General features: G+C 35.6%; 1 protein-coding gene across 7 annotated transcripts in view; it reads left to right on the forward strand.

Annotated features, from left to right (window-relative positions):
• Nucleotides 1-27,470, forward strand: part of OSBPL9 (oxysterol binding protein like 9) — a 178,747-nt gene that overhangs the window by 134,515 nt on the left and 16,762 nt on the right. For 5 of the 7 annotated variants that reach the window (XM_032650568.1, XM_032650569.1, XM_032650570.1 and 2 more), the window contains 7 exons: nucleotides 561-608; nucleotides 1,601-1,630; nucleotides 2,514-2,564; nucleotides 14,133-14,171; nucleotides 17,677-17,767; nucleotides 19,064-19,171; nucleotides 22,205-22,364. In XM_032650568.1, coding sequence (XP_032506459.1) covers nucleotides 561-608; nucleotides 1,601-1,630; nucleotides 2,514-2,564; nucleotides 14,133-14,171; nucleotides 17,677-17,767; nucleotides 19,064-19,171; nucleotides 22,205-22,364 — 527 coding nt within the window. The remainder of the gene's footprint in view (nucleotides 1-560; nucleotides 609-1,600; nucleotides 1,631-2,513; nucleotides 2,565-14,132; nucleotides 14,172-17,676; nucleotides 17,768-19,063; nucleotides 19,172-22,204; nucleotides 22,365-27,470) is intronic. The other 2 variants (XM_032650567.1, XM_032650573.1) reach the window with 1 other exon arrangement.

Raw genomic sequence — 27,470 nt, forward strand, 5'->3', positions numbered from 1 at the left:
AGCTCACCTAAACATAATTAGAAGAAAATAAGACAAGATTAGATTCATATTTTGTTTAAAAGTTGTGTGGAACTGGTAAATTTTAAGTGGCTTGATTTCTAAGGCCATTTTTCATTTGGGGGGAGTTGGGGGATTGAGAGAGTTTACTTCTCTACTTCCTTTATCATTATTAAAATTGTCTCCTTCAACTCCCACTTTAAAATTAATTACAAGCAAAGCTCCTGGAAAGAACAAGGAATGTTGATAAACTTGGATGACAAGGCAGAAAAAACTTAGGTTTGAACTGATATTATAAGTTCTTAAAGTCATATGTTTTCTTTTGCTTGTAATTCTACCAGAGTAATTGATCTTGACTGTTTAAAATAGTTCAATAGAATCTGACTTGATAACAATGCCTTGAAAAAATGCGTGTTATCTTGTATTTTAGTAAACATTAATTATACATTTAATGCGTGTATAAACCATCCCTGGAAGAGATATGTTTGCTTTTCTTTGCTTAGTAAATGTGTACTATGTAGTAAAGGCTTGATGCTATAATCATTTTTTTCTTAATCCTGTAGCTTTTTGATGACAAACTTCAAAACTGCAAAGATGATGAACAGAGAAAGGTAACTTCTATAATCATGATTTTGACTTTAAAGTTTTTGAAACCAAGAGCCTTTTGGAGAAGTAATAGAAGGACCTCGGTGTTTTGACTACTATAATAGTACTGTTGACCTGTTTTGATAGTATGCCATATAGATTTCAAGTGGAGTTTTCTGGTGAATTTCTGGTATGGTTTCATAATTGAACAAAAGAGTAACAGAAAAATTTATTATGATACCCTTTTTGTAAGTACCACCTTTAGGAATAAGTTCTTTCTCTTCAAGTATCATATGTTGAAGATTGAAAGTTATTTTATTAAATTTACATGTGGTCACTTCAGATATTAATAAAGCAACCAGCAAAATTTTCAAAATAAACCAGAAGCCATGCACGAGGGAACAAAATGAATGTTGCTTTAATTATAGTTCCTCCCTTTGGGTTTCTGACAACTACTTTGTAGTTTGAATATTGTTTTCTTTTATCAATTAACATTTTTCTTCTCCTTGACTAGATTTCCTGATGCAGCATCATTTATTTTTTTGTATTTCTGTTAACCATAGCCTTGCATTTATCTCTTTTACACTTGGTAATAATAGTAACTCATGTTTAGCTCACCTTCTTAGTTTTGGAATTTAGTCTCATGTCATTTTTTAAACAACTTTGCAAAGTTTAAGGTGATTCTAAAATAAGCATTTTAAAATCACATAGTGAATCCTATAGAAAAAACAAAAATTGTTTTCAGGTAAGGGATAAGAATGTTTTATTCTTACAAATCTTGAATTGAATCACATGAATTTTATTTGAGGATGTAATCCATAAAATGTCTGTATTTTTTATTTAAATGTTTGATTTAAATTAAAAAGTTTAACCAAAAGCACTCCCCAACCTGCCTGAACTGATTTAGAGTAATGAGTACATTTTGGTAAAATTCTTTAAATGACTAACCAGTAAAAAACAACAATGATACCTCTTTGTGTTTCTGATAATTTCTGTTTAAATTTATTATTTTTCACAGAAAATTGAAACTCTCAAAGAGACAACAAATGTAAGTTATATGTTTGATAAACTCTGGCTTTGCATTAGAAAGTGCTGTAAAATGTTTCTATTTTAAGCTGCTATTATTAATAAGAGCAGTTGAGTTTTTAATTTTTATGCATTTTTACAAGGGTGTTTAAGAATTGTATTATCATCTAAAGGAATTTAAGTGAATAGAATAATCCCTTTAATTGGATTGACTTCGTGTGCCATTTTATCTGTTCTGGTCTTGTCTGTTTGTGACGCTTGGATAAAAGGTTTTATCCATGCACAATGTATATTCTTTTTTATAATTAATAATATTATATTTATATATTATATATATAATATATTATATATAATATATATATTATTATATTATAATATAATTAATAATATTGTGATTTGAGTTTTCTGATGTACTGACCTTCTGGCATTATATAATGGGGTACTGATAAGATTTGTATTTTGATAAAAGCATTTTAAAAACAGACATGGTAGTATTCCAGGTTCACCAATATTTTAATAGGATCCTTTACTCTCCATAATTCCATGAAAGTCTTGAATAGACAGACGTTTTCGGAATTTACATTGGGATTGCCTGCTGACGATCTAAGAATTTGGAAGTTAATCAAATTCACATCACTTTATGTTTGAACTGGTGAAAGACCCTTTAGATGTTATTCAGTATAAATTAACAATTTTTTGGTATTTCCAGACAATTCATAGAATTGCTAATGATAATTTCATTTGACACTATCAGCATGTTAGAACCCACTGGAAATCCAGAGAGGGTATTTTTTATGTAGAATAGACTTAAACCCTGTATATTTGAACTGACTTTTATATTTTAAGTTTTAGCATTGTATGGCCATTTGGGGCAAGATCCTAAAATCAGTGTTTTGTTTTTATAGAGCATGGTAGAATCAATTAAACACTGCATTGTGTTGCTGCAGATCGCTAAAGTAAGTAAATTGTATTTTTTATTACTTTCATTTAATGGGATTTTAATATATGGCCTTTTTCTTTAATAGCCAAAATAGTTCTGAAATATATTACCTTTCTACAGTAAATTTAAGTTATAGTTTGGCATTACTGGTGCTATTGAAAAACCATTATGTTTAGATGTTACCTTGCCAGCCTGTGCTTGTTTTTGATAAGGTCATTTGTGATGGTGGCTGGGAAGGAGGGGAGCACATTTGAATGACTCACCCTTTCCATTGTCACTGCTTGAAATAGGGACATACTTTGCAAAACCTTTCATCAAAAAAGTTTTTCTTAGGAAAAAAGGAATTTAAATTTTAGCAGAGTTGTTTTTTTCGTCCATAATGAAGAGTACAATAGAGATGTGGTTTTTTTTTATTGTTTTTTACATATTTTTTCTAGTACTGAACTATTGGGTTGGCCAAAAGGTTCATTCGTTTTTTTCCATAAGATGTCTCTAGTAGCACTTAGTTGTCTTTTAACTTCATTCAAAACAATTTTGTGGGCTTCCCTGGTGGCGCAGTGGTTGAGAGTCCGCCTGCCGATGCAGGGGACGTGGGTTCGTGCCCCGGTCCGGGAAGATCCCACATGCCGCGGAGGGGCTGGGCCCGTGAGCCATGGCCGCTGAGCCTGCGCGTCCGGAGCCTGTGCTCTGCAACAGGAGAGGCCACAACAGTGAGAGGCCCGCGTACCGCAAAACAAACAAACAAAAAAAACACCCAATTTTGTTAGATTGACGTAACAGCTGTCATATCAGCATGCGTTTAAAAAGAGACTCATCAAAATTGTTGCATTTTTGTGTAGTCATTTTAATATTAAAGATGGAAGAAAAAAAGCAACATTTTCACCATACTGTGCTTTATTATCTCAAGAAACGTAAAAACACTGCCAAAATGCAAAAAAAGATCTGTGCAGTGTATGTAGAAGGTGCTGTGACTGATCAAACGTGTGTATCAAAAGTGGTTTGTGAAGTTTCGTGCTAGAGATTTCTTTCTGGACGATGCTCCACAGTCGGGTAGACCAGTTGAAGTTGATAGCGATCAAATCGAGACATTAATTGAGAACACTCAATGTTATACCACGTGGGAGAAAGCTGACATACTCAAAATGTCCAAATCAAGCAGTGAAAATCATTTGCACCAGCTTGGTTATGTTAATCGTGTTGACATTTGGGTTCCACATAAGTTAAGCGAAGAAAACCTTCTTGACCATATTTCTGCATGTGATTCTCTACTTAAACGTAATGAAAACATTCTGTTTTTAAAACAAATTTTGACGGGCGATGAGAAGTGGATACTGTACAATAACGTGGAACGGAAGAGATCGTGGGGCAAGCGAAATGAACTACCACCAACCACACCAAAGGCCAGTTTTCATCCAGGGAAGGTGATATTGTGTATATGGTGGGATTGGAAGGGAGTCCTCTATTATGAGCTCCTTGTGGAAAACCAAACGATTCATTCCAACAAGTACTGCTCCCAGTTAGACCAACTGAAAGCAGCACTTGATGAAAAGTGTCCACAATTAGTCAACAGAAAACACATAATCTTCCATCAGGATAATGCAAGACTGCATGTTGTTTCTTTGATGACCAGGCAAAAACTGTTACAGTTTGGCTGGAAAGTTCTGATTCATCCGCCGTATTCACCAGACATTGCACCTGCGGATTTCCATTTATTTCGGTCTTTCCAAAATTCTCTTAATGGAAAAAATTTAAACTCCCTGGAAGACTGTAAAAGGCACCTGGAACAGTTCTTTGCTCAAAAAGATAAAAAGTTTTGGGAAGATGGAATTATGAAGTTGCCTGAAAAATGGCAGAAGGTAGTGGAAAAAAACGGTGAATATGCTGTTCAATAAAGTTCTTGGTGAAAATGAAAAATGTGTCTTTTATATTTACTTAAAAAACTGAAAAATTTTTGGCCAACCCAATACATTAATAAACCACTGCTTTGATTACTGTTCCTTATTCATGGAATAAAAACATTTTGGATTATTGTGGTTGGTTAACAATTTCATGGATATTGCCTGCTTTTCTGAAAAATTTTGGTGTATTCAACCTAAATATGTACTTTATTGCATGACATTTTGAGAAACAAGAATTTAGTGTTTGAAAGTAAGTATTAAAAAAATGTTTCTTCCATTGACTGTATCTCTGTATTTCTAGCCAGTGGCTAGAAGCAGGTGGGCAGCCGATTCAGCAACCAGTTTTGGAAATGATGTTTGAGTTTTTAATTATTTGGCCTGTTTGACTTATTCAATTGCATATATTTGTTTGCCTAATAATGGACACTATTTTCCTAGCATTGTTAATGACCCAATAGTATAGAAAAATGCATTTGTGCTTAGATAGTATGGATATTCAGCTTGTAAGTTTAGGGGTGAGGGGAAGTATCATTTTCTTTTGAGGCCAGATTCAGTATTAAAGTGTCAGAACTTAAGGGCTTGTGTTTATTTTCTAGGTATTTTTGACCACTATGCCTGATTTCCTATGTATGTGTCTAAATTCTTCCATCTAGTTTTGTGGATCAGAATACATTCTAAAGCTTAAAAAGGGAGTATAGGGTTGGAGGCACAGAAGGGGTAAGGGTTATATTTTGGTTTTCTTTACTATGAAATTACATGGGTGGGTTGGGGCCACCTACAGTTACCCAGAAGCTTATATACAGATAACCAGTAAACTACATTAAGCCCAGTGTGAGTAGATAGGTATTTTAGGGATTCAACAGTGCCTTCTCTAGAAGATTGAGGAAGTAGAAGAGCTGATGATGTTTAGGCCTATTTGGATCATCTCTACAAATCAATCAGGTCTTTAGATAGTTGTAAAACAGGGCAGCCTAGCCTCTTTCAGTAGCTCACCATTTAGCCACCCAACAAGAACATTTTTGATGTTCTGTCTTTGGAATGAGTTACAATTGAAGTTACTAAAACTTCTTTCTAGAAATTTCTACAGTTAAGTCAGTACCTGCTACCTGTCTGTTTTAGCCCAGCTTAATAGACCTGCATTTCAACGTCCTTCAGAATGGGTAACATGGATCAAGTAAATGGAGTTTGGCTTTTTAATTTTTTCCAGAAGGAGTTTCATTGTTAAGGCTTTTTATGTACAGATACATCCCTCAAATTATATATATATGTACCCTATATGAACTCTTTGTGTATTTTTAAACAATTTAAATGTAAATCAGACCATGTCACTTGCCTGCTCAAATCCCCTTATTGGTTTCCTACCTCCCTTGGAATGGAATCTAAGTTACTTAACCATAACTTCATGTCATTTGAGCCGTCACTACTCCCTCACCTAACCTTGCTTGATCACACTATTCTAACAACATCTGTCTGTTTTCTTTTTCTCAGGCCAAGCTTTTTCTGCTTCAGGGATTTGTATTTGCTTTCCCCTCTGCCTAGAAGGCATTTCTTCCAGACTTCCAGGGTTCACACCCTCACTTTATTCAAATTTCTATCTACATGAAATCTCTTTGGAGAGATCTTGCTGACCACTCTATCTAAAATAATCTCTACCCTCCCAGTGGTTTCTTTTTCTTCGTGGTCTTGCATCCTTAGCCAGATTTACTTGGTATCCTGTTTATTGTCTGTCTATACCTGACTATAATCTCCATGAGGACTTTGTCTTAGAATGCTTGCACTGCCATAACAAAACACTGCAGACTGAGTGGCTTTAACGACAGAAATTTATTTTCTCACAGTTTTGGAGGCTAGAAGTCCAAGATCAAGGTTCCTGTTGATTTGGTTTCTGGTGAGGACTTTCTTCCTGGCTTGTAGACAGCCACCTTCTCACCATGTCCTTACAGGACCTTTCCTTGGTGGTACGCACTGAGAGTGAGCATGAATGAGAGCTCTCTTGTGTCTCTTCTTAGAAAGACACTTACTGGATTGGGCCCCCACCCTTAGGACCTTATTTAATCTTAATTTACTTCCTTTACTCCAAATACAGTCACACTGGGGTTAGGGCTTCATTGTCTGAATTGGGGTGGGGGGCCCACAAACATTCACTCCATAACACCACTGTATCCTCAATGCCTAGAACAGTTGCCTGCCACAAAGTAGGGGCCTGATAAATAATTGTGAATTTTGAATGAATTTTTTAACACATAATTTTTAATAGTTGCATGGTTTAGTATTTCCACTATATGTATGATTTTTTAAATTTATCATCCTTATGAATTAATTTTTGCATAATCAATCTGTGATTAAGATATACAGTTTTTAAATAATAGTGAGAGGCAGCATTACATTTTTGAGTATGGACTTTGGAGCCAGATGGTCTGGGTTTGAATCCTTGTTCCACTGCTTGAGCAAGTTTATTTATCCTCCCTGTGCTTTGGTTTTCTCCTATATAATAGGAATAATAATAGTATCTGTACTCTTGCTGATAGTGTGAAACTTAAATGAATTAGTGTTTGTAATGCTTTTAGTACCAAGCATATAATTAGTCCTAAATAATTGTTAAATTAAAAAAACTTTTTATTAGGACATAAATTTTAAAGCCACAGAATGGCATGTTGGTAAAATTTTGAGAACTTCCATCTAACACTGATGGGAATATAAATTGTTTTAGTTACTTTGGAAGATTATTCTGCCCTGGCAGGTTAATAAGATTTTGGAATCAGCTACTTTTAGAAGATGTATTGTCATCTGAGACCCCACAGGGATGTGGGCCCCCAAAAAAGAAAGAATGTAGCTAATTTGATACCTTTCTTGTTTTGGGTTGATTTAGTTTTAGGTTCTTAGAGGCAGCATGCTATAGGTAGGATTTTAAGCTCCTTCCAGTTTTTTGAGTCTTTGATTTTAATTCTCATTCCCCAAAGCTTCCCACCTGCCTAAATGATTAGTGCATTGGTTCCCAAAGTTTGCTGCACATTAGAATCACCTGGGAATCTTTTAACAATTCTGATGCATGACTCCCATTCCCAGACATTCTTGTTGTAGTTGCTGTGGTGTGTCACCTGGGCATTGGGGTTTTTCAACTCCCAGGTTGATTCTGATGTGTAAGTAGCAAAGTTTGGGCACCACTTGGTTATTGGGATTCTCAGGTAAGCTGTGTTAGCTCAGATGACTTCATTGTTCCTTTGTACCATAGATAGAGACAGCACTGTTCCATTCACGGGGAATTGCAGAGGAAATGAGGAGGGGAGGGAGCAGGGTGAAGGTAATCTGGGAGACCCCTGCAGCTGGGGACTTGACCAGTTTTCTTCATTAAGATTAGGTGATATAACCAGATGTCACAACTTACATAAGCAAAGGAAATTAATTTTAATAATGTATTTTATTTAACTCATTATATCCAAAATAATACCATTTCAACATGTAATCAATATAAAAATTCATTCATTAATGAGACACTTCATTTTCTCTCCCTCTCTCCCTCCCCCCACTGCCCCCACCCCACCCCCGCACTAAGTCATCACTATCCTGGGTGTAATGTGAATTAGCCACATTCAGGTGCTCAATAGCCACATGTGACTAGTGGCTTCTAAACTGGACTTCCCAAGTCTAGATTATCGTTTTAGAACAGAGTTGTCTGACCATAGATACTTTTAAACTAGAATGTATGTTTAAGTTATCCTTGGATCCCAGGTTCTCTCCCTAGAATGTTTTTCTGCATAGACTTTTTGTTTATATCAGTATTCATTAATTTCTCATGAGACTTTTTTAAACCATGTTTATTGATATATAATTTACATACCATAAAGTTCACTCATTTAAAGTTTATACTTTAGTGGTTTTTAGTATATTTACAAAGTTGTGCGGCCATCACCATAATATAATTTTAGCACGTTTTTATCACCCCAAAAAGAAACACCATACATATGAAGAAGTCATTCCCTATACCTCTTTCCCTCACTTACCCTTGCGCCTGCCTTTCCTTCAATCCCTGGCAACTACTAATCTATTTTCTGTCTCTAGACTTGCCTATTCTGGACATTTCATATATTTAGGATCATATAATATGTGATATTTTGTGACTGGCTTCTTTCACTTAGCATAATGTTTTCAAGGTTAGTCCATGTTGTAGCATGTATCAGGACTTAATTCCTTTTTATTGCTGAATAATATTCCTTTGAATGATATACCACATTTTGTTTATCCATTCATCAGTTGATGAACATTTGGGTTGGTTTCTTTTTTTTTTTCCGGTACGCGGGCCTCTCCCGTTGCGGAGCACAGGCTCCAGACGCGCAGGCTCAGCAGCCATGGCTCACGGGCCCAGCCGCTCCGTGACATGTGGGATCTTCCCGGACCGGGGCACGAACCCATGTCCCCTGCATCAGCAGGCGGACTCTCAACCACTGCACCACCAGGGAAGGCCTGTTTTCATTTTTTGACCATTATGAATAATGCTGCTATGAACACTTGCATATGATGTTTTTGTGCGGGGACGCATGTTTTCATTTCTCTTTAAGTGTATACCTAGGAGTGGAGTTACTGGAAAACATGGTAACTCTATGTTTAACTTTTTGAAAAACTGCTAAACTACTTTTCAAAGCAGCTGCACATAATATTTCCACTCATAATGTGTAAGGGTTCTTTTTTAACATCTTTATTGGAGTATAATTGCTTTACAGTGTTGTGTTAGTTTCTGCTGTATAACGAACTGAATCAGCTATACGTATACATATATCCCCACATCCCCTCCCTCTTGCGTCTCTGTCCCTCCCACCCTCCCTATCCTACCCCTCTAGGTGGTCACAAAGCACCGAGCTGATCTCCCTGTGCCATGCGGCTGCTTCCCACTAGCTACCTGTTTTACGTTTGGTAGTGTATATATGTCCATGCCACTCTCTCCCTTCGTCCCAGCTTCCCCTTCCCCCTGCCCGCGCCCTCAATTCCATCCTCTACGTCTTGTGTAAGGGTTCTATTTGCCCCACATCCTCACCAGCATTCGTGATTGTCTTTCTGATTATAGCCATTCTAGTGGTTTTCATTTGCATTTCTTCTGGAGAAATGTCTGTTCACATTCTTTGCCCTTATTTAATTTATTTATTTATTTTTAAGTCTTTATTGAATTTGTCACAACATTGCCTCTGCTTCATGCCTTGGCCTCCTGGCCGCAGGGCATGTGGGATCTCAGCTCCCTGACCAGGGATCGCACCCACACCCCCACACTGGACCGCCAGGGAAGTGCCATGTCCATTTTTCTAGTTGGGGTTTTTAATCTTATTATTGAGTTGTAGGAGTGATTTTATATATTCTGGATACAAGCTGTATCAGATATATGACTTGCAGATTTTTCTTCAAGTCTGTGGGTTGTCTTTTTACTTTCTTGCTAGTGTCCTGAGAAGCATGCATATTTTAAATTCTGATGAAATCCAGTTTATCAGTCTTCTATTGCTTTTGCCTTTGGGGGCTTTCCTGAGAAATTGTTGCCTAATCCTAAACAACAAAGATTTATTCCTGTATTTTCTTTCAAGGGTTTTGTAGTTTTTGCTCTTACATTTAATTTAATGTATGGTCCACTTTGAGTTAATCTTTGTGGTGTGAGGTATGGATCCAGGTTCATTTTTTGGCATGTGGTTATCCAGTTGTCCCAGTCCCGTTTGTTGAATCTCATCAAACTTGAATTAGAAATTTTCTTTCATCACCATAGCATATTTATTTTTTATTTCATGTAATAAGTACATGTATAGGTCCATAATTAAGAGAGCTTTCATTAGACTACATTGCCTTATTAGAAAGATAGGAATATATTTCATGTATCTTACTGGTAGGCATGGTTTTAAAATACCAAAGTCTATAATTCTGGTCAAAAGTCTTCTCAGATTATGTTGTACTGATGTTTTTGTTACTATCATATTTCCAGATCTCAGTCATGCTTGTTTGTTCAAAGAAGAGAGAATAGCCATTGTGTTAAGGAATGAGGGACTTACATCCAGATAAACATATGTTATAATCTAAGTGGGAAGTAGCATTAGACCCTTTCTTTATTTAATTAACATAATTCAAATCGAAATCAGTTGGATCTCTGGTTTAGTAGTACTTGAGATTTAGCTTTAGCTGACCCTGATAAAAGGCAACTTGCAGTTTACTTACAAAACAAAAACAATAAAAAGTTTTAAAAAGAAAGATGGGGGGATGAGTGTAATACGCCTTTTAAAATAAGAGAACAAAATTCCTGAAGTTCATGATGGGAATGGATTGGTAGTAAGGCATTTAATAGTGTGGGTTTGTCTAGATTTGACTCTGCCTTAAAAGATAAACCACAGCAGTAACAAAAATAATAAACCCTGACTTAAAATACCCTGTAGATAGCATGTATTATTAATTGAGAATATTTTATGGGAAAAATTGTCAGATATTTAAGTTTATTTTTTCTTCCAGTTTTATTGAGACATAATAGACAGCACTGTGTAAGCTTAAAGTGTATAATGATTTGACTTACTACATCATAAAATGATTATCACAGTAGGTTTAGTGAACATCCATTATGTCATATAAATACAAAATCAAAGAAATAGAAAAAAAATTTTTGTCCTGTGATGAGAACTCTTAGGATTTACTCTTAACCACTTTCATATATAACACACAGCAGTGTTCATTATATGTACCATGTACATCACATCCCTAGTACTTACTTATCTTAAAACTGGATACTTAAGTTTATTTAAAATTATACCAGAAGTAGAAGTGGTGGTTTTCTTAGATAATATAATGTACTGTATCAGTAATGTATTGCTGTATAACAAACCAGCCTAAACTAACTGTCTTAAAATAGCAGCAGTCATTTATTTTGCTCACAAATCTGCAGTTTGGTTAGGCCTCATAACTTATTTCTGTTTCATGCAGTGCCACCTGTGGTGGCTTGATTGCAGGGGCAGGGGTGTATGTGTTGAGATGGGGGGGGCCAAAGGATCCACTTTCAAGATGGCTCACTCACATGCCTGGGAAGTTGAGCTGGGGACCTAGGTGCTCCTCCGTATAGTTCTCTTTCCAGCTGCTTGGCCTTTCTCACAGTGTGGGAAGAAAACAAGGTAGAAATTTGTGGCATTTCCATGACCTGGTCTCAGAAGTCACACATAGTCACTTCTGCTATGTTTATTGGTTAGGGACAGTCACAGAGTTTCAAGGATAGGGGCCATGAACTCTACCTCTTGTTGGGACCATTTTGGGGAATTTTAATCTACCACATGTATTTCTTTCCACTTACTGCCACTTACATATATTTCTTTCTAAGAAATTCTTTGGAAAAGTAAATTTTAGAAATTATAAATTTAGAAATTAATGGGGAAAACTAAAAGTAAATTAAAATACCATCTGAACAAGAAACTTTAAAATTTCTCTTTCTGTGTAGTTCTCAAGATTTTATTTTCAACTGTGTCTATTAAAAATTACTGAAACTTTGGATATTTTAAATATATAGTTAATTCAGTTGTGTAAATCCCAACATGAAATATGGACTTATCAAAATGCTTTTATTCTCAAGGATATGCAAAGGATATGCACTGTGTTGGCAGTTTGCAAGACCACCCCTAGGTTTGGTGATTTGCTTGGAAGGCACAGTTTGTAGTTGTACTCACAGCTATGATTTATCACAGCAACGTATCCAAAGTAAAACCAGCAAAGGAAAAAGGCACATGGGGCAAAATCCAGAGGAAACTAAGGCCCAAGCTTCCAAGAATCTTCTCCCAATGGGATCATACAGGGTGTGCTTAATTCCTCCAGCAACAGATTGTGACAGCACTTGTGAAATGTCTACCAGGGAAGCTCATTAGAGACTCAACACCTAAGGTTTTTTATTGGGGTTTTTGTCATGTAAGCACTGTTTACCTAGCACTTACCAAGCAAGAGTCCAGATTTCCAAAAGGAAAGCTGGTCTTCAGCATAAACCATTTTGTTTGCTTAAACAGATTAGGTGCAGTGAGCTGCCCTTATGATAGTGAGGTGGTGGGAACCCTCCTAAAATCCAAGTTCCCAGACACCAAGCCAAATAGCCAACTTTGTAGGCAGGCTTTTCTGAGGATAGCTATTTCAGGCCTGCTATGTTAATTCTTAAAAAAAAAAAATTAGCCCCAAATCTTTAAATTGCTCTTGGTTGTCCCTTCAATCTGTAGATTTCTGAGTAAACTCTGTAGTTAAAGAAAGAAAAAGTTATGTATAAATGATATACAACTTGGCTGTAAACCAAGACCAAATACTGGTTTCTATTAAAACTTGAAAACTTATTGATAGTATGGAGTTAAAACTTTAAACAGTTTTAAGTTAAATATATTGTCTGTGTAATACTAATAGATAGATTATAGTTACAGGAACAGATATGTTTGGTAACTTTCCACCACCTTCTTCCTTAAGTACATCCTTGGAGAAGAGAGGCAAGGCAAAATATCAATAGCATATTAGTTAAGACCTTGAATTCTGGAGCTAGACTATATGTATTGGACTAGACACTGTAGACTAGACTAGACACACTCTCTGTCTCAGTTTTCTCACCTGTCCAATGGGGATGATAATAGTACATGCTTTATAGAGTTGTCAGTGGAACAAGTGAATTAATAATATACAGGCAGACCTTGTTTTATTGCATTTTGCAGATGCTATCTTTTACAAATTGAAGGTTTGTGGCAACCTTGTGTCAAGCAAGTCTGTTGGCGCCATTTTTGCAACATTATTTGCTCACTTTGTGGGTTTGTCACATTTTGGTAACTCTCGCAATATTTCAAACTTTTTCATTATTACTGTATTTGTTATGACAATCTGTGAGCAGTGATTTTTGATATTACTACTACAGCTCAATGAAGGCTCAGATGATGTTTAGCATTTTTTAGCCATGAAGTATTTTTAAATTACATACATTGTTTTTTAAGACAGTGCTGCTGCACACTTAATAGGCTACAGTATAATGTAAATATAACTTTTATATGCACTGGGAAACCAAAAAATTTGTGTGACTTGCTTTATTGCAATATTTGCTTTATTGTGGTGGACTGGGACCAAGCTCGCTATATCTCCAAGGTATGCCTGTACGTAAAATAGCTGCCAGGTAGTAAGCGTTAGCCCCTGTATCATCATTCTGTGGATATGGTGATTATGGTTACTGAAACAAAAATCAGACCATCTGTTTAGAAAAGTATTGGTATACTTCTGGAGCCAGCAGCCAGAATATGGGAAATTATGTCTATCCTGAGTTTTTAAGGGTATATGATTGTCATACCTTTGCAGTATGGTAAGAGTTTGGGGGTTGTGGAGAGTTGGCATAATTTACTGTAAAGTTAAACCCAGAAATATTCAGGATCATTAATCCTAAAATAATATATCTGCTTTCAGTCATTGATACCAATGTGACTACACAGTTCGATAGGATATTTCTACAAAGAATTTAATTAAATGCCTATATAGAAAAACAGTTGCCATGCTCTTGGTTAGAATTATGTTTGGCTAGGAATGGACCAGTGAAATTACTGTCTTAGTGGAAGCAGAGTAGTAGTTTTCTAACGTTGCTGCTTACCCAGTAAAATAAGTTTTCTTACTAAGGAAGAAAGTACACAAGGTGTTACTTAAATGAAAGAATGAAGTTAATGTTTTTAACATTTCTCCTTAAGGACCAGTGTAATGCGGAGAAGCACGCAGATGGAATTATAGTAAGTTTAATCTAATCTTTGTTCCCCTTTACTTCTGCAGAGCATTATAACCAGTTATGTCAGAAGCCTGAATTTCTACTCATTTTTCAACACAAATTCCTCTTTTTACCTACTCACTGTTCTTTGTTTGTTGACTCTTGCAATTTTCCTTGAGCTCTTAAAGTTGGCCATCTTTCAGCAATCATTTGGAGGGGGAATGTCGATCTTAAAATTTTGCGGAGTCTTGATTCTTATTGAATCACCTTGCATGTGTTAACTTAAAGGGTTAATCGTGGTATAAAAATGCAGCTTTTATGACTAAATAAGGCATAACTCACAATGCTACATTTCTTGTCCAACTTCTTTTTTTCTAATGAAAGCAGAAGGGGAGGGGTACAGTATTGAAACATCTTAATTTAACTATATGGTTATAGGTTTCTATTAATTTCTTATCTTTATTTTTAGATTTTGTGTATTGTGTTAACTGTCATTGCTACTGTGGTGTATACTGCTTTTTTGTAGGAACAAGTTGCAACATGAATTCTTCCACTTATAGCCATTTTCTATTCTTTACTCCCCTTGGGTTTTACTCTTCCCTTATATTCAACTTACCCACCAGAAAGAAAAGAAAATTTTATTGGAAATAAAAGTTAGAATTTGAAGGTTTGCAGTTTAAGCTCCCCTGGTTTTATGGTAGATGTGTGACTTGTGTTCAGACTGTATTTCTGAAGAAGGAGGCAACCTCTTTTTTTGTCTGAGGCTTTACAAATGCCAGCTTATCTGAGATCTGGAAACTCATTTTGTAAATCTTGAAAACCATCTTATGATTATAGTTGAAAGGATGAGCATGTTATGTTTATATTTGGTTTAAAATGAAAAATAAGTTAAATATTTCTTAAGAAAACAGAGTAAGAGAAACATTTTTAAAATTTGAATTAAACACATTGGGATTTTTGTTTTTCTTCACAATGTGAGTTCATAGTTTGAGCCATGGTGATTTAATACAATTATGTGATATAATTACAATATAATATCTCTTCTGAGATATCAGTTAAGATTATAAGCCTCATGGAAAAAGACTGTGTATGTTGTCTAGCATTTCATGGTTCCCAAAGACCCTAAGAAAAATTAATGATGGCAGTTACTTTTATCTCTTTTCTCTCAAAGCAAATCAGTTACTTTTTATGTTAAACAATAGTTTTATAAAGCATACTAAAAATGTTTGATCATTTGTAGTTAAAAACATCTAGATAGTTTATACTGATAGAAAACCTAAACTTGTAGAAGACAAACATATTTGAATCATTTGATCCGGGACTATAGCATTTTTCCTTAAGAGTTTTTATTTTTAGAAAAAGGCACTGTTCATGGTTTAGGCCTTGGACCCAGACTGCTAAGACCTAGCCCTGCCACTTACTATCTGTGACCTTAGGCAAGCTTCTTAACCTTTGAGTCTTTGTTTCCTCATCTATAAAGAAAAGTGACTTCTATCTCAGAGGATTGTTGTAAGATAGTATGCACATAGTACTCAGTAAATGTTAGCTATACATACATATATGTATATATAATTGTATTTTATATTGTATTGCATGAATTTTATTAATTTTACAACAGATTAGGGTTTAGGATTGTCATTTGTTTGCACTTCTCAAGCTCTGCACATTCTTTTTTAAAGCAAGGCGTAGAATGTTATTTGACATTTTTTAGCCTGAAGTTGGTTGACCACGGACAGTAGTTGTATTTTCTGTTAACAACAGCAACAAAAGAAAAAGTCTAAAAGTGTTTTGTGGGATTGACAAACCTAATATTAGGCTTCTGAAAAACAGAAGATTGCATTCAAAAGATTGAATTCTGGTCCCTTTCTCCAAAGTTATTTTATTTCTTGGTCTCTTTAGTAATTTTTTCTTATATAATAGGTTGGGGATAAGGAGGTGGGATATTCTCATTCTTATGGCTCAAAGTATTAAAGGTGGGATTTTGCCTTTGTAAAGCACTTGGAGTCCTTTAGAGAAAAATCACTATGAAAAAATAAGGAATTTATTTTAAGAACAGCTCCAGGATTGCTGAGACACTTGTTTAGGTATTATGGCCCAGCCTGGTATCTGAAAATAGAATCCTAATATAATAACCAGAAAGCCCTTAGAAACCATAGCATCCAGACATTTCTTCATTTTATACACTGGGAAAGTGAGGCCCACAGCAGATGAGACTTGGCAAGTCACTGGTAGAGCAAGGATTCTAGGATTTAAAATTCTAAGTCTCTGTTTCTGTGCTTTTCCTAATGCTCCAGAACCTTCCCCACTTCACTTTACTAGGCTTTTGATTATTAATGATTGTTTTCAGAGCTTCTTTGTATCCTTTATTTTCTAGGACTAGAATATTTATGGTATGTAGACTGTTGTGACAAGAATCAGAATTCTTATGTTCAAATCAATTTAAGAGATCTGATTTAGTGATTTTTACATATTGATATTTATGCAGAGAGAGGATATAAGAAAAAATAACTTAGGTATTAAGAATGCTATAAAAACTTTCCTATTATCTCAGTTTCCATTGTTATGTGCTTTTAAATTTTTACAAATGCTTTTGGGGCTCATCAATAAAGTATTTCTTTTCTAATTCTGTTTCAGTATTTTCTGTTACAAGCTCTACCTAATACATGTTTGAAGTTTAGTTTTCCAGATCAAGGAAAGCTAAAAAACTTAAGTTTTTCTTTCTTGGGTTTTATCTAGTATAGTCTTCTAAGTGGTGGTTTCAAACTTTACTTTGGCAAAGGCCTTGGTTTAAAATCGCCCCCTCCTCCAAATAAAAAAATACCAGTAAGCTTTGGAGTCTTGTTTTTAAAATGCCATCATGCTGGCAAAATAGTATCTTGGCTTGGAGTCAGAAGAACCTAGACTTTTTTTTTTTTCTCTCTAAAATTGTAACTACATGTTTATTTTTTTTCCTTCTAAATCCTCAAAAAGAAAAGACGTCCAATTAGAAGATACATTTCTTTGCCTTTAGTGACTGTAAAACTAGGTGCCTATTTGGTGCAATACACATTGATAGAAGGTGGCAGTAGTATGGGATGTAAAAATAAGATTGTAGTGGTACAGATACATTAGCTAGTCATAGGTATAATGCTTATTAATACCAAAACAGGAGAGAGCATTTCTCCATCTTTGATATTTGTGGTGAATTAAAATTTGAGAAGCACTGAGTTGAATCGAGAGGTTATTGTTTCGGCTTCCTGAAACCATTCTACAACTCTTTCCAAGTATTTTCATTTAGTTTTACCTTTCTGTATGTCAGAGATTCATTCATTTTCCCTCCTTACAATGCTTCTCTAAATAATCTTATAAGAAACTCTTAGACTTCCATATAGTAAAGTTGTTTTATTTCCTCTTTGCAATTTGACCAACATGTCTATACAGCTACCCTCAGGACTTTGCTGTCAGAAGTGTGGGGTTTTCATACATTTGGGAGGGTCAATGCTGGAAGGGTATTTAATTAAAAATAACTATACTGTGCTTCTTTATCTCAGAGTACTATTAATCCTGTAGATGCAATATATCAACCTAGTCCCTTGGAACCTGTGATCAACACAATGCCTTCCCAGACTGTCTTACCTCCAGGTATAGTATAATATTTGGAAAAATGTTTCACAGGTACACTGATGACAAAAAACTTAATTTTTTATGGCAGTTGTAGTAATCTTGAAGATTTTTTTTTTGTCTTGTTTTTTAATAAGTAAAAGGAATCTCACACAAAATACAGCCAAAAATGAACTGGAAAAATATGATAATATTTTGGTATTGGGGCTTTTTGAGTACAGTTAAAGGGCTTTTGGTTTTCAAAGTGAGGTGGAAGACAAACATGGTTACTTGGATTAGCTGCTAGGACAGAATCCTATAACCCAGGATTCATGGCTACCAAGGAGAACTTAATATACCTTAATCTACTTGAAAGTAATCCAGGAATGTTCTATTTTGTCATATTCTTTATAGCTCTGAATAATACAAATGGTTTCTTCATGGTGGACTTAAAGATAATGAGAAAGGGAGGAATGAAATTTGTGATGCCTACTGATTAGATAGATGTGTATTTTTAGGGATAGAGTAATAAATTTTTTCTTTTTAACTGGCAGAGGAGGGCTTAAGGCCAACACCCACTGGTTTCTTTTACCTTTTTGTTGCATCCAACATTTCAGTGTTTTCACTGATGACGTAAGTCAGAAATTTTACTGGAAAAAAAGAAAATCTTTTTAAAAATACTTACTAAGTATGTGAGATCTTTTTATGAATTTTTACTCCTTAGGAGATTGAGCTTAATATCTCTCACGAGACTAAAGAGGAAGTACTGTGCCCCATTTTAGATTTTACAAGTGGTTTGATCCTCGGGGGGGAAACAGTTTATCATCCGAAGCATTTGCTGGTTTTACAGAGTAGTCGTACTGAGGTACTGGCCTATCTTGACTAGTCTCTTGATATCCTGCCTAGTGTCTTAGTACTAGGTAGCATATCATCATTGAGTTTAAAGGGGACTGGGGATCAGAAAGGAGTAGTAGCATGGAACTTGACTTAATAGAATATAGTCTCAAAAATTACTGATCTTCAGGATATTGCAGTTAAAGAGTTGTGTTTGCTACCAAATGTAAAATAGATAGCTAGTAGGAAGCAGCCGCATAGCACAGGGAGATCAGCTCAGTGCTTTGTGACCACCTAGAGGGGTGGGATAAGGAGGGTGGGAGAGAGACACAAGAGGGAAGAGATATGGGGATGTGTGTATTATGTATAGCTGATTCACTTTGTTGTAAAGCAGAAACTAACACACCATTGTAAAGCAATTATACTCCAATAAAGATGTTAAAGAAAAAGAAGAGTTGTGTTTGGCTTTTTCTCTAACTTATTTCACATGTTCAAATCTCCTAGAACCTGCTCAGTTGTGTAAGTCAGAGCAGCGTCCATCTTCTCTACCAGTTGGACCTGTATTAGCTACTACCTTGGGACATCATCAGACTCCAACACCAAATAGTACAGGTACAGATTTGTGTAATTCCTTTACTTCTCATAACTGCCCATTAACATTCAATATTTGTGTTGGATTACTGATGGGAAAAAGATTGAAGAAAGGTTGTATATTTTGTATTGGAGATACCTTAGCTCTATCATTACAGTTCCATACATGGAATGGTTAACTTTGTGATTGAACCAGAAGTTTATTAATAATTATAATTTAAATGAAATAAAATACTGCAGAGTTTTGTGTATTTGTTTACCTTAAGACTTATTTTGAAGCTCTGTATTGGCTTTTTAAAAAAATTTGCTTGAGTTAGATTTATATACTTTCTTACTGTAAAGGAATCAGATAATACAGAAGTATGAGAACAAAAGCTGTAAGCTTTCTTTACTCTTTGTCTTTTATACATGTATGTACCTACATACCTATATTATAGTGTATTTTTATTGTTTTTTTCCCTGACCTAAATTAGATCATGTGGTTCTATGACTTTCCCTTTTCATTTAACTGAGGACATTTAGAGAGCTTTCTGTGTTCATACACTTAGGTACACAACATTCTTTCTGCAGCTGCTCAAGTGGCTATTACTGTTTTTCTGCTGATGGACATTTATTTAGGTTGATTCCAAAATTTTCCTATTATAAGCAGTATTTCAGGGAATATCCTTGTACAGCACCTTTTGGCACATATGAATTTTTTAAGGATAGATTTATCGGTCACATTTTTGCCAATTTTATAAGGAAAAAAAGGATACTTGATTTTAGTTTGCATTTTCTTAATTTGCTTAGATTTATGGTCTTTATTTTTTCTCTAATTCACAAGGATGCTATTAATGTTAGTATAGATTTATTTCTTGTTTTAAAACTAATTAGGTTGATGTTGGGTTATCAGTTGCACCAAATTCAAGGGAGCACTTGGTGCTTTTGTCCCTGTTATATCTGGATGCCAAAACCGAAACCACTCTTGAGGACATGGGAGATAAGCCCCTGCTGTTGCTCCACAGGTTCTTTCCTGGGTGAGACTTCTCCTGTGTAATAATGAAAAGTTACCCTGTGATTTTTAGCTAGTTTGAAATTTGAGTTAGTAAAGATGCTGATGTTATTACTTTGGTTTTTAAGATTTAACAGCCTGGGCAGATGTCTCCTTAATTTTGAAAGAAAGCAAGCAACAACAGCTCTCTTATTTGAAGCTCTTGGGAAAATGCTGATAAGCAGTTTGAATAATGCAGTTGAAATGTTTGCCTGCCTTTTTTATGTATTTCATTACACTGTGTCATTTTAAAAACAGTATCTGTGTTTTCTTTTGTTTTTTTATAAGGAGGAATTATGTCAGAATTCTGAAACAGACAAAATTTTCCATTCAGAAATATACAAAACCTAGTCAGTTACAGACTTTGAAAAAGTTAGCAGTATTCTTTATGTACATTAATTTTAGAATCATTAGTTAGTTATAAATAATTTAGGATAAATTATTTCAGAAGACAGCATTTTAAAAATATAACATTTTAGAGTAGGTATATTTAAAAAAATTTTTTTAATTAGTGTGTGGTTTGTGTCTTGTTTGGTTTTTCAACCTAATTTCTTCATCTTTCTTTCCTTTATCTCTCACTAATACATAAAAGAAGGAAAGGAACAACTGAAAAAAGAAATGTTTTCTCTTGTAAGGAAAACTCAGTTCTTTTGTTTGCAACTCCCACTCCAACTCATTTTCTTCTTGGATACATTTTCAGTTTTGTGTGGTTGCCTGGACTATTTGCTTGTTACTTGATCATTTGTAATTCCTGGTCTTTTTCTTTCTTTCTCTCTCTCTCTCTCATTTTTTTCCCCCATTATTTCAATAAGAGAAATTTATTTATTTCCCATCTTATTGCTGCTATGGGGCGGGGCAGCGGTGGGGTAAGAATTTAAAGTTATTTGCTAAGATGAACTATCTTTGGAATTCCCACAATAAGCTTTGCCTATTTAGGCAGCAAACTTTCAGTGTTATGTTTTAAAAATATCTTTGTGAACATGGCAACTAAATGTGGCAGGTGGATGTGCTCTTTCAACTATTGAACCATAGACAGACACTGGAATGGGACACTAAAAATCCATGGATGGCTCTGGATTCATTTTTACTGCTGCTATTCTCATTTCCTCCTAGAATTGAGGCCTTGGCTTTTATATTGCCAGCAGTGACTGAATTAATTTTAATCTACACCAGGCATCTGTAGCAGTTTGGCATAAATTGCCTGAGAGCCCTTAGATATCTGCTCAATAAATACTTGGTAGATTACTTTCAATACTTCACTGTTCTGTTTGATACTTTTATTGTTACTTTTTATTACTAGACTATGAACCAGATGATTATCACAGAGATTCTTTCTCTGGATCTCCATTAGTTTCTATTTCCTTAATTAGACTGTTTAGGAATAGGAAGATGTTCCTCCTGGTTCTTTCCTTTTTCCACGTGCTTCCCATGGTAGCCCTCTCTTTTTCTCTGCCCCTGGGCTCTGGGCAACCTGACTTAAACTTAGGTAGAAAAGAGGTGAGGAGTTTGAATGGTAAGTGTTCCCAGCTTTTGTGTTTGTACATGATTGCCAAAACATATTGACTAATATGAATGTGATATCCTGAACAAAATTTTAACATTCATGTGGTTTTTGATATTCTTTCCACTTTGTATTCTTGTTGGCTCACTGCTGCATTTTTAAGGTATCTGGATCTATAGGATAAAATAAGAGCTCTGGCTTCCCGTTGGTACTGGTATCTATTATGGGACTTCTAATACCTTAACTCACACAGTGTGATTATAATCAAAAGAACTGCCTTCCTAATTACAAATGGGGACATAGTATTTTTTCATTTATTTAAAAGGCTGTGTCCCATTCTATAATGTGATTTGCCTTTTTCTTTGTCTAGTTTAAATGTTGATTTCTTTACAGATAGTGTAGGGACTTCTACCAACTTAACTATTTTTTGATTTTAGAAAGGTCTGCTTTGACCCCATCTCCCTAATTTCTTCCCTTCTATTACCAACACTGTCCCCTAATTTAAAACTTTTTAACTTCCTAGGCAGTGGGCACTCACCACCTAGTAGCAGTCTAACTTCTCCAAGCCATGTCAACTTGTCTCCAAACACAGTCCCAGAGTTCTCTTATTCTAGCAGTGAAGATGAATTCTATGATGCGGATGAATTCCATCAGAGTGGCTCATCCCCAAAGCACTTAATAGAGTAAGTAGATGAACTACATATGTATTGAAATGACTCCTGATTTTTAAAAATGTAATTTGATTTTGAGACTGGTGTTAATGACAGACTCCCTTATAAATTATTATTTGCAAAAAGTGAAAAAGACAGCTTATTTTTAATTGGCTTATTGAGCAAAGCTAGTTCTGTGAGAATAGTGATTTTACTCCTGATTTAATTCAAATGGTATAATTTTGCATCAGTTGTGGTAACATGCCAGTATTGTTCATTAACTCTGGGCCTTATTTCTATAGAAACAACATTAGGAGAGGGTCAAATGAAAGTGAGTAAGCTAGGAAGTATTATTCACATAAGAGGAGGTTACCGTTACTTGTTCTGTATAGAGTAGAGATATTTGGGTGCCTATAAGCCAGGTACTATATTAGATGGAGGAATGATACAGAGGTGAATGAAGAGCCAGTCCCTGCCCTCAGGGAACTTACAGTCTATTGGGGGAAAAACAAACTTTTATAATCCAGTGGGAAATACGCTATGTAAGAATAAGCGCAGGACTTCCCTGGTGGCGCAGTGGTTGAGAGTCCGCCTGCCGATGCAGGGGACACAAGTTTGTGCCCTGGTCTGGGAGGATCCTGCATGCTGCGGAGCGGCTGGGCGCATGAGCCATGGCTGCTGACCCTGCGCGTCTGGAGCCTGTGCTCCACAACGGGAGAGGCCACAACAGTGAGAGGCCCGCGTACCAAAAAAAAAAAAAACAAAGAATAAGCGCAGAAAGAATGGGAACATTTTGAAGTCCTGAGAAGTCAAGAAAGGATTCATAGAGGAGGGAGGGGATGTGATCCATGGTGAGATATGGATGAGTAGGCAGAGAAGGGACATTGGGGGTGAGAAGAGGAAGGAGAAATGGAAAGTGTTGTTCTCGTGGAGATGGAACCCTAATAAGAAAGGCCTGGAGGCAACAGGAGCTTGGTTTCTTTGAGGAGCTGTAAGCTGCTGAGCATGGCAGAGTGTGGCTGTAGCATAAGTTGTGGGGAATGGTTAAGAAGATACAGAAGAGATTGACAAGGGCCAGGTCTTGAAAGAGTCCTCTTAGCCTTTTATGAATTTTGAACATTTTCTCACAAGTGATGACAGCTGCTGGTCAGGTCTGCATTTTAGAAAAACAGATATGCCTGAATTGTGTAGAATCAAATGAAGTGGGGATGCATTACATGTAGGAAGACCAGGCAAAACTGGGTAGAAACTTGAGAAATGTTGATACCCTGAGCTAAGGTCATAGCATAGGAACGGAGGGAAGCACATGGACTCCAGAGATACTAAGTAGGCAGATTTTGGCAGATATTGATGATAGGTTTTCTCTCATTAGGAAATATTTGACCTGTTTTGCACTGTTAAATCAAAGCTAGGTATGTTCCATTGTACAGAAAAGGCCTTTACATGTAAAGTCACTTACATGATAGCCAATAAGCAAAGTACTTTTTAGCCCTACTGGTACATAGGTTGCTGTGGTTAGACTTTGGATTCTGGAATCTTAGAAAAGAATAGGTTCTAAACCTGTTTTGCTTTTAAGGTGTGTGATCTTGGTCAAGTTATTTAACCTATGACATCCTCAGTTTCCTTGTTTGTAAAATGAGGATAATAGTTTCAACTTCAAGAGGTCATTGTGAACATTTAAATGAGAATAATGTCAAGTGCTTACTATGATGTCTGGCATGTATAATAAGTGTGCAATAAGTGATAGCTGTTATAGAAAGCAAATTAACATTTATTTGCTTTAATGTTCTTATATTTGTTGTAGATGTAGTTGGCTCACTTTTTGCTGGGTATTTTTTCCAAGTCTCCTGCCATCTCAGGAGTCGGTGCTAGTGTTATAGCTTGGGGTTTGCTTTGAAATACAGTACAAATTTGGAAATGATTATATGTGAATTTGCAAGCTAAGTACTATCAACCAAACTTAGACCTTGAACCTTGGTTTCTTTTAGTAAGAAGTATTTTGTGGCACTCCATTTCTCTCGCTCTCTTTTTCTTTTTTTAGAGATAACAATTTTTTTTTAAATTGGGGTATATTTGCTTTACAATGCTGTGTTAGTTTCTGCTGTACAACAAAGTGAATCAGCTACATGAATACACATATCCCCTCCCTCTTGGACCTCCCTCCCTCCACCACCCCCATCCCACCCATCTAGGTCACCACAGAGCACTGAGCTGATCTCACTGCGCTATACAGCAGGTTCCCACCAGCTATCTGTTTTACACATGGTAGTGTATATATGTCAGTCCCAGTCTCCCAGTTCATCCCACCCTCCCTTCCCCCACATGTCCACATGTCCATTCTCTATGTCTGCATCTCTATTCCTGCCCTGCAAATAGGTTCATGTATACCATTTTTCTAGATTCCACATATATGCATTAATATATGATACTTGTTTTTCAATTTCTGACTTACTTTTCTCTGTATGACAGTCTCTAGATCCATCCACGTCTCTACAAATGATCCAATTTTTTCCTTTTTACGGCTGAGTAATATTCCATTGTATATATGTACCACATCTTCTCTATCCATTCATCTGTCAATGGACATTTAGGTTGCTTCCATGTCCTGGCTATTGTAAATAGTGCTGCCATGAACATTGGGGTGCATGTGTCTTTTTGAATTATGCTTTTCTCAGGGTATATGCCCAGTAGTGGGATTGCTGGGAGAACAGTATGGAGGTTCCTTAAAAAACTAAAAATAGAATTACCATACGACCCAGCACTCCAGTTCTGTTAAGTGTGCACGTGAACTGAGAAATACAGTATCATATATAATTGCACTGTAACTATTCAGAATCTCAAAATTTATAAGGAAAATGATGATATTAATTCAGGAAGTTTTGTTACATAGTAGATCAAATTCAGATTTTGAATGTTGGAAAAGTAAAATATATGTGATTAGGTAAATACATACTGTTAGGACATGAGACTTTACTTAAGGAAGAGAGATTTGAGCCCACAATTCAAGAAGGCTAGTTTAGCAGAAAGAGTTTGGTTTAGCATGTTGGTTTCTTAATGTTTGTATGTAGGGAAATAAACTATTACAAGACCCTTATTAGCAGTTTGCCAATAGAAATTTCACTTTAATTTTTAAAATATTTTTTATGATAGTGGGGTTAAAAGAAAATAAGCGTTTGGAAGAAAATTCCAAAGTAAAGGTTATTATTTATTTTTGAAGTGTTAAATCATTGTTTTCTTTAAACAGAATTAAGGACAGTCTCGATCATTAGCTATTAATCGAAACAAAGTACAGTTGAATATCAAAATGGATCATCTGTCTTCTAGAAGCCTGTAACTATATTCAGTAAAAGCTTGATAATAATGTGGTTAGCCTCATTACATCACAGATAGTCAATCTCTGGCCCCAGTTTCAGGGGTTCTCCTGAAATTTTTCTGAAATAGATAAATTTTAAATGCTTACCTGTTGTATCTGTAATAGGCATATCTACAAAGTTACCTGCAGGCTCATAGGCTTTTCTTTTTTCTCCTGTAAGCTTCCTTCTCTATACTCTCCGAGTACCCATCCCTTGACAGATACACAGTTTATGAACCTCCTGTTTGAAGGGATCCAGAGTTAAATTCTTTGTCCAGCTCACCCACTCAGGCTTCCTTTTCTCCTTCAATTTCGTTCTTTCCTTTTATGCCCGAATCTAGATTCCCAAACTAGTAGGGACTGCAGATGTTTTATTTGGCCAGCACAGTGTTTGTTGATTTTTTTGTTTTAAAATTTTTATTTTAATTGGAGTATAGTTGATTAACAATGTTGTGATAGTTTCAGGTGTACAGCAGAGTGATTCACATATACATTTTCCCATTAAATGGAACTTTAACTTTAAATCCCTTCAAATTGAGTACGCTAGTGCCAGGTCTCTATTGTTTTATAGTCTGGCCCTATTCACATATTTATGCTCTCTGCCTGGCCTCTGTAGGCATTGAGCTTGTGTGCCACCTGCTGGTCATCAGCTGCTACCACTAGTTTTCTAGCTCTCAAGTCAAGTTTCTATCTGACAGAAGAAAATTTGAAAACTTAAGTCCTTTCACCGTTCAGTTTCTAAAGACCTGTAGTAATGATAACTTCTGTGTGAGCTATGTCATTGGGTTTTGCACATTTATAAACTAGATGAAAGTGCATGTGGGAAAGAACTTGTGCTCTGGAGCCAGACATATACTTGAAATGGCTCCACTGCTTACCAGTTGTGTGACCTCTGTCCAGTCATTGAACCTCTGAGACTCTGTGTATGATGAGAATGATCATGTCTCCCTTTTAGGGTTAGATTGTTATGGAGATGAACATATACAGTGTTCGGCGCATAGAAGGTACTCAATAAGTTTTGGATTCTGTTATAATTAAGTTCAGAGCTGTACCTTTTTTGGTTTAGTTTATTTATGATCTTATGATTTAATGCTGTGCAGGTTAGCCTATTGCAGATAAACCTTTCCTGTGTGCATGTCATTTTTGTCAGTGTTGCTCTTGTTTTGTAACTATAGTCTTTAAATCCTTTGTCCTGAACGAGGTAAATTATGAAATGGCTAAATGAGAATTTATCCCATTTTTTTCCATTTTGAGCTTTACTGAGCGTTTCACTTGGCCCAGACAAGGTTTCTAACCTGAGTAAGGAGGAAAAGCACAGCATAAATTCATCTCTGACGTTTGGAATCGAAAATAAGATACATGTTTTAAAGAATCTGAGGTTTTTAGATCGGTTGATTTAAAAGATTGATTCTATTTTGATGATGTATCAAAGAGCCACAAAACTTTTTGAAGATAATTTTTATGCAGCTCTTTTATTTAATGATAATTGGATTTCTCTTATCTAGTTCTTTTACTCATATTTTCCATTGGCTTTCAAAACTGGTAAGGTAGACATTAGTTATAGTACCTTGTGATGTACACTACTAAATTATCAAAGTAGCAATATTCAGTTACCTAAGGATTTTTGAAAAATAGATCAAAAGAAGGCAAGTAACCAGGACAAACTATGTTTAAATTAGAATACATATGTTCTAATATTCTAATGTTCTAACATACACAGAGCACAGAGGATTTTTAGGATAACGAAACTATTCTCTGCAGTACTACAGTGGGGGATACTTATATTA

Source organism: Phocoena sinus, chromosome 1 (assembly GCF_008692025.1).
Source record: "Phocoena sinus isolate mPhoSin1 chromosome 1, mPhoSin1.pri, whole genome shotgun sequence".
In the NCBI taxonomy this organism is placed as follows: Eukaryota; Metazoa; Chordata; class Mammalia; order Artiodactyla; family Phocoenidae; genus Phocoena; species Phocoena sinus.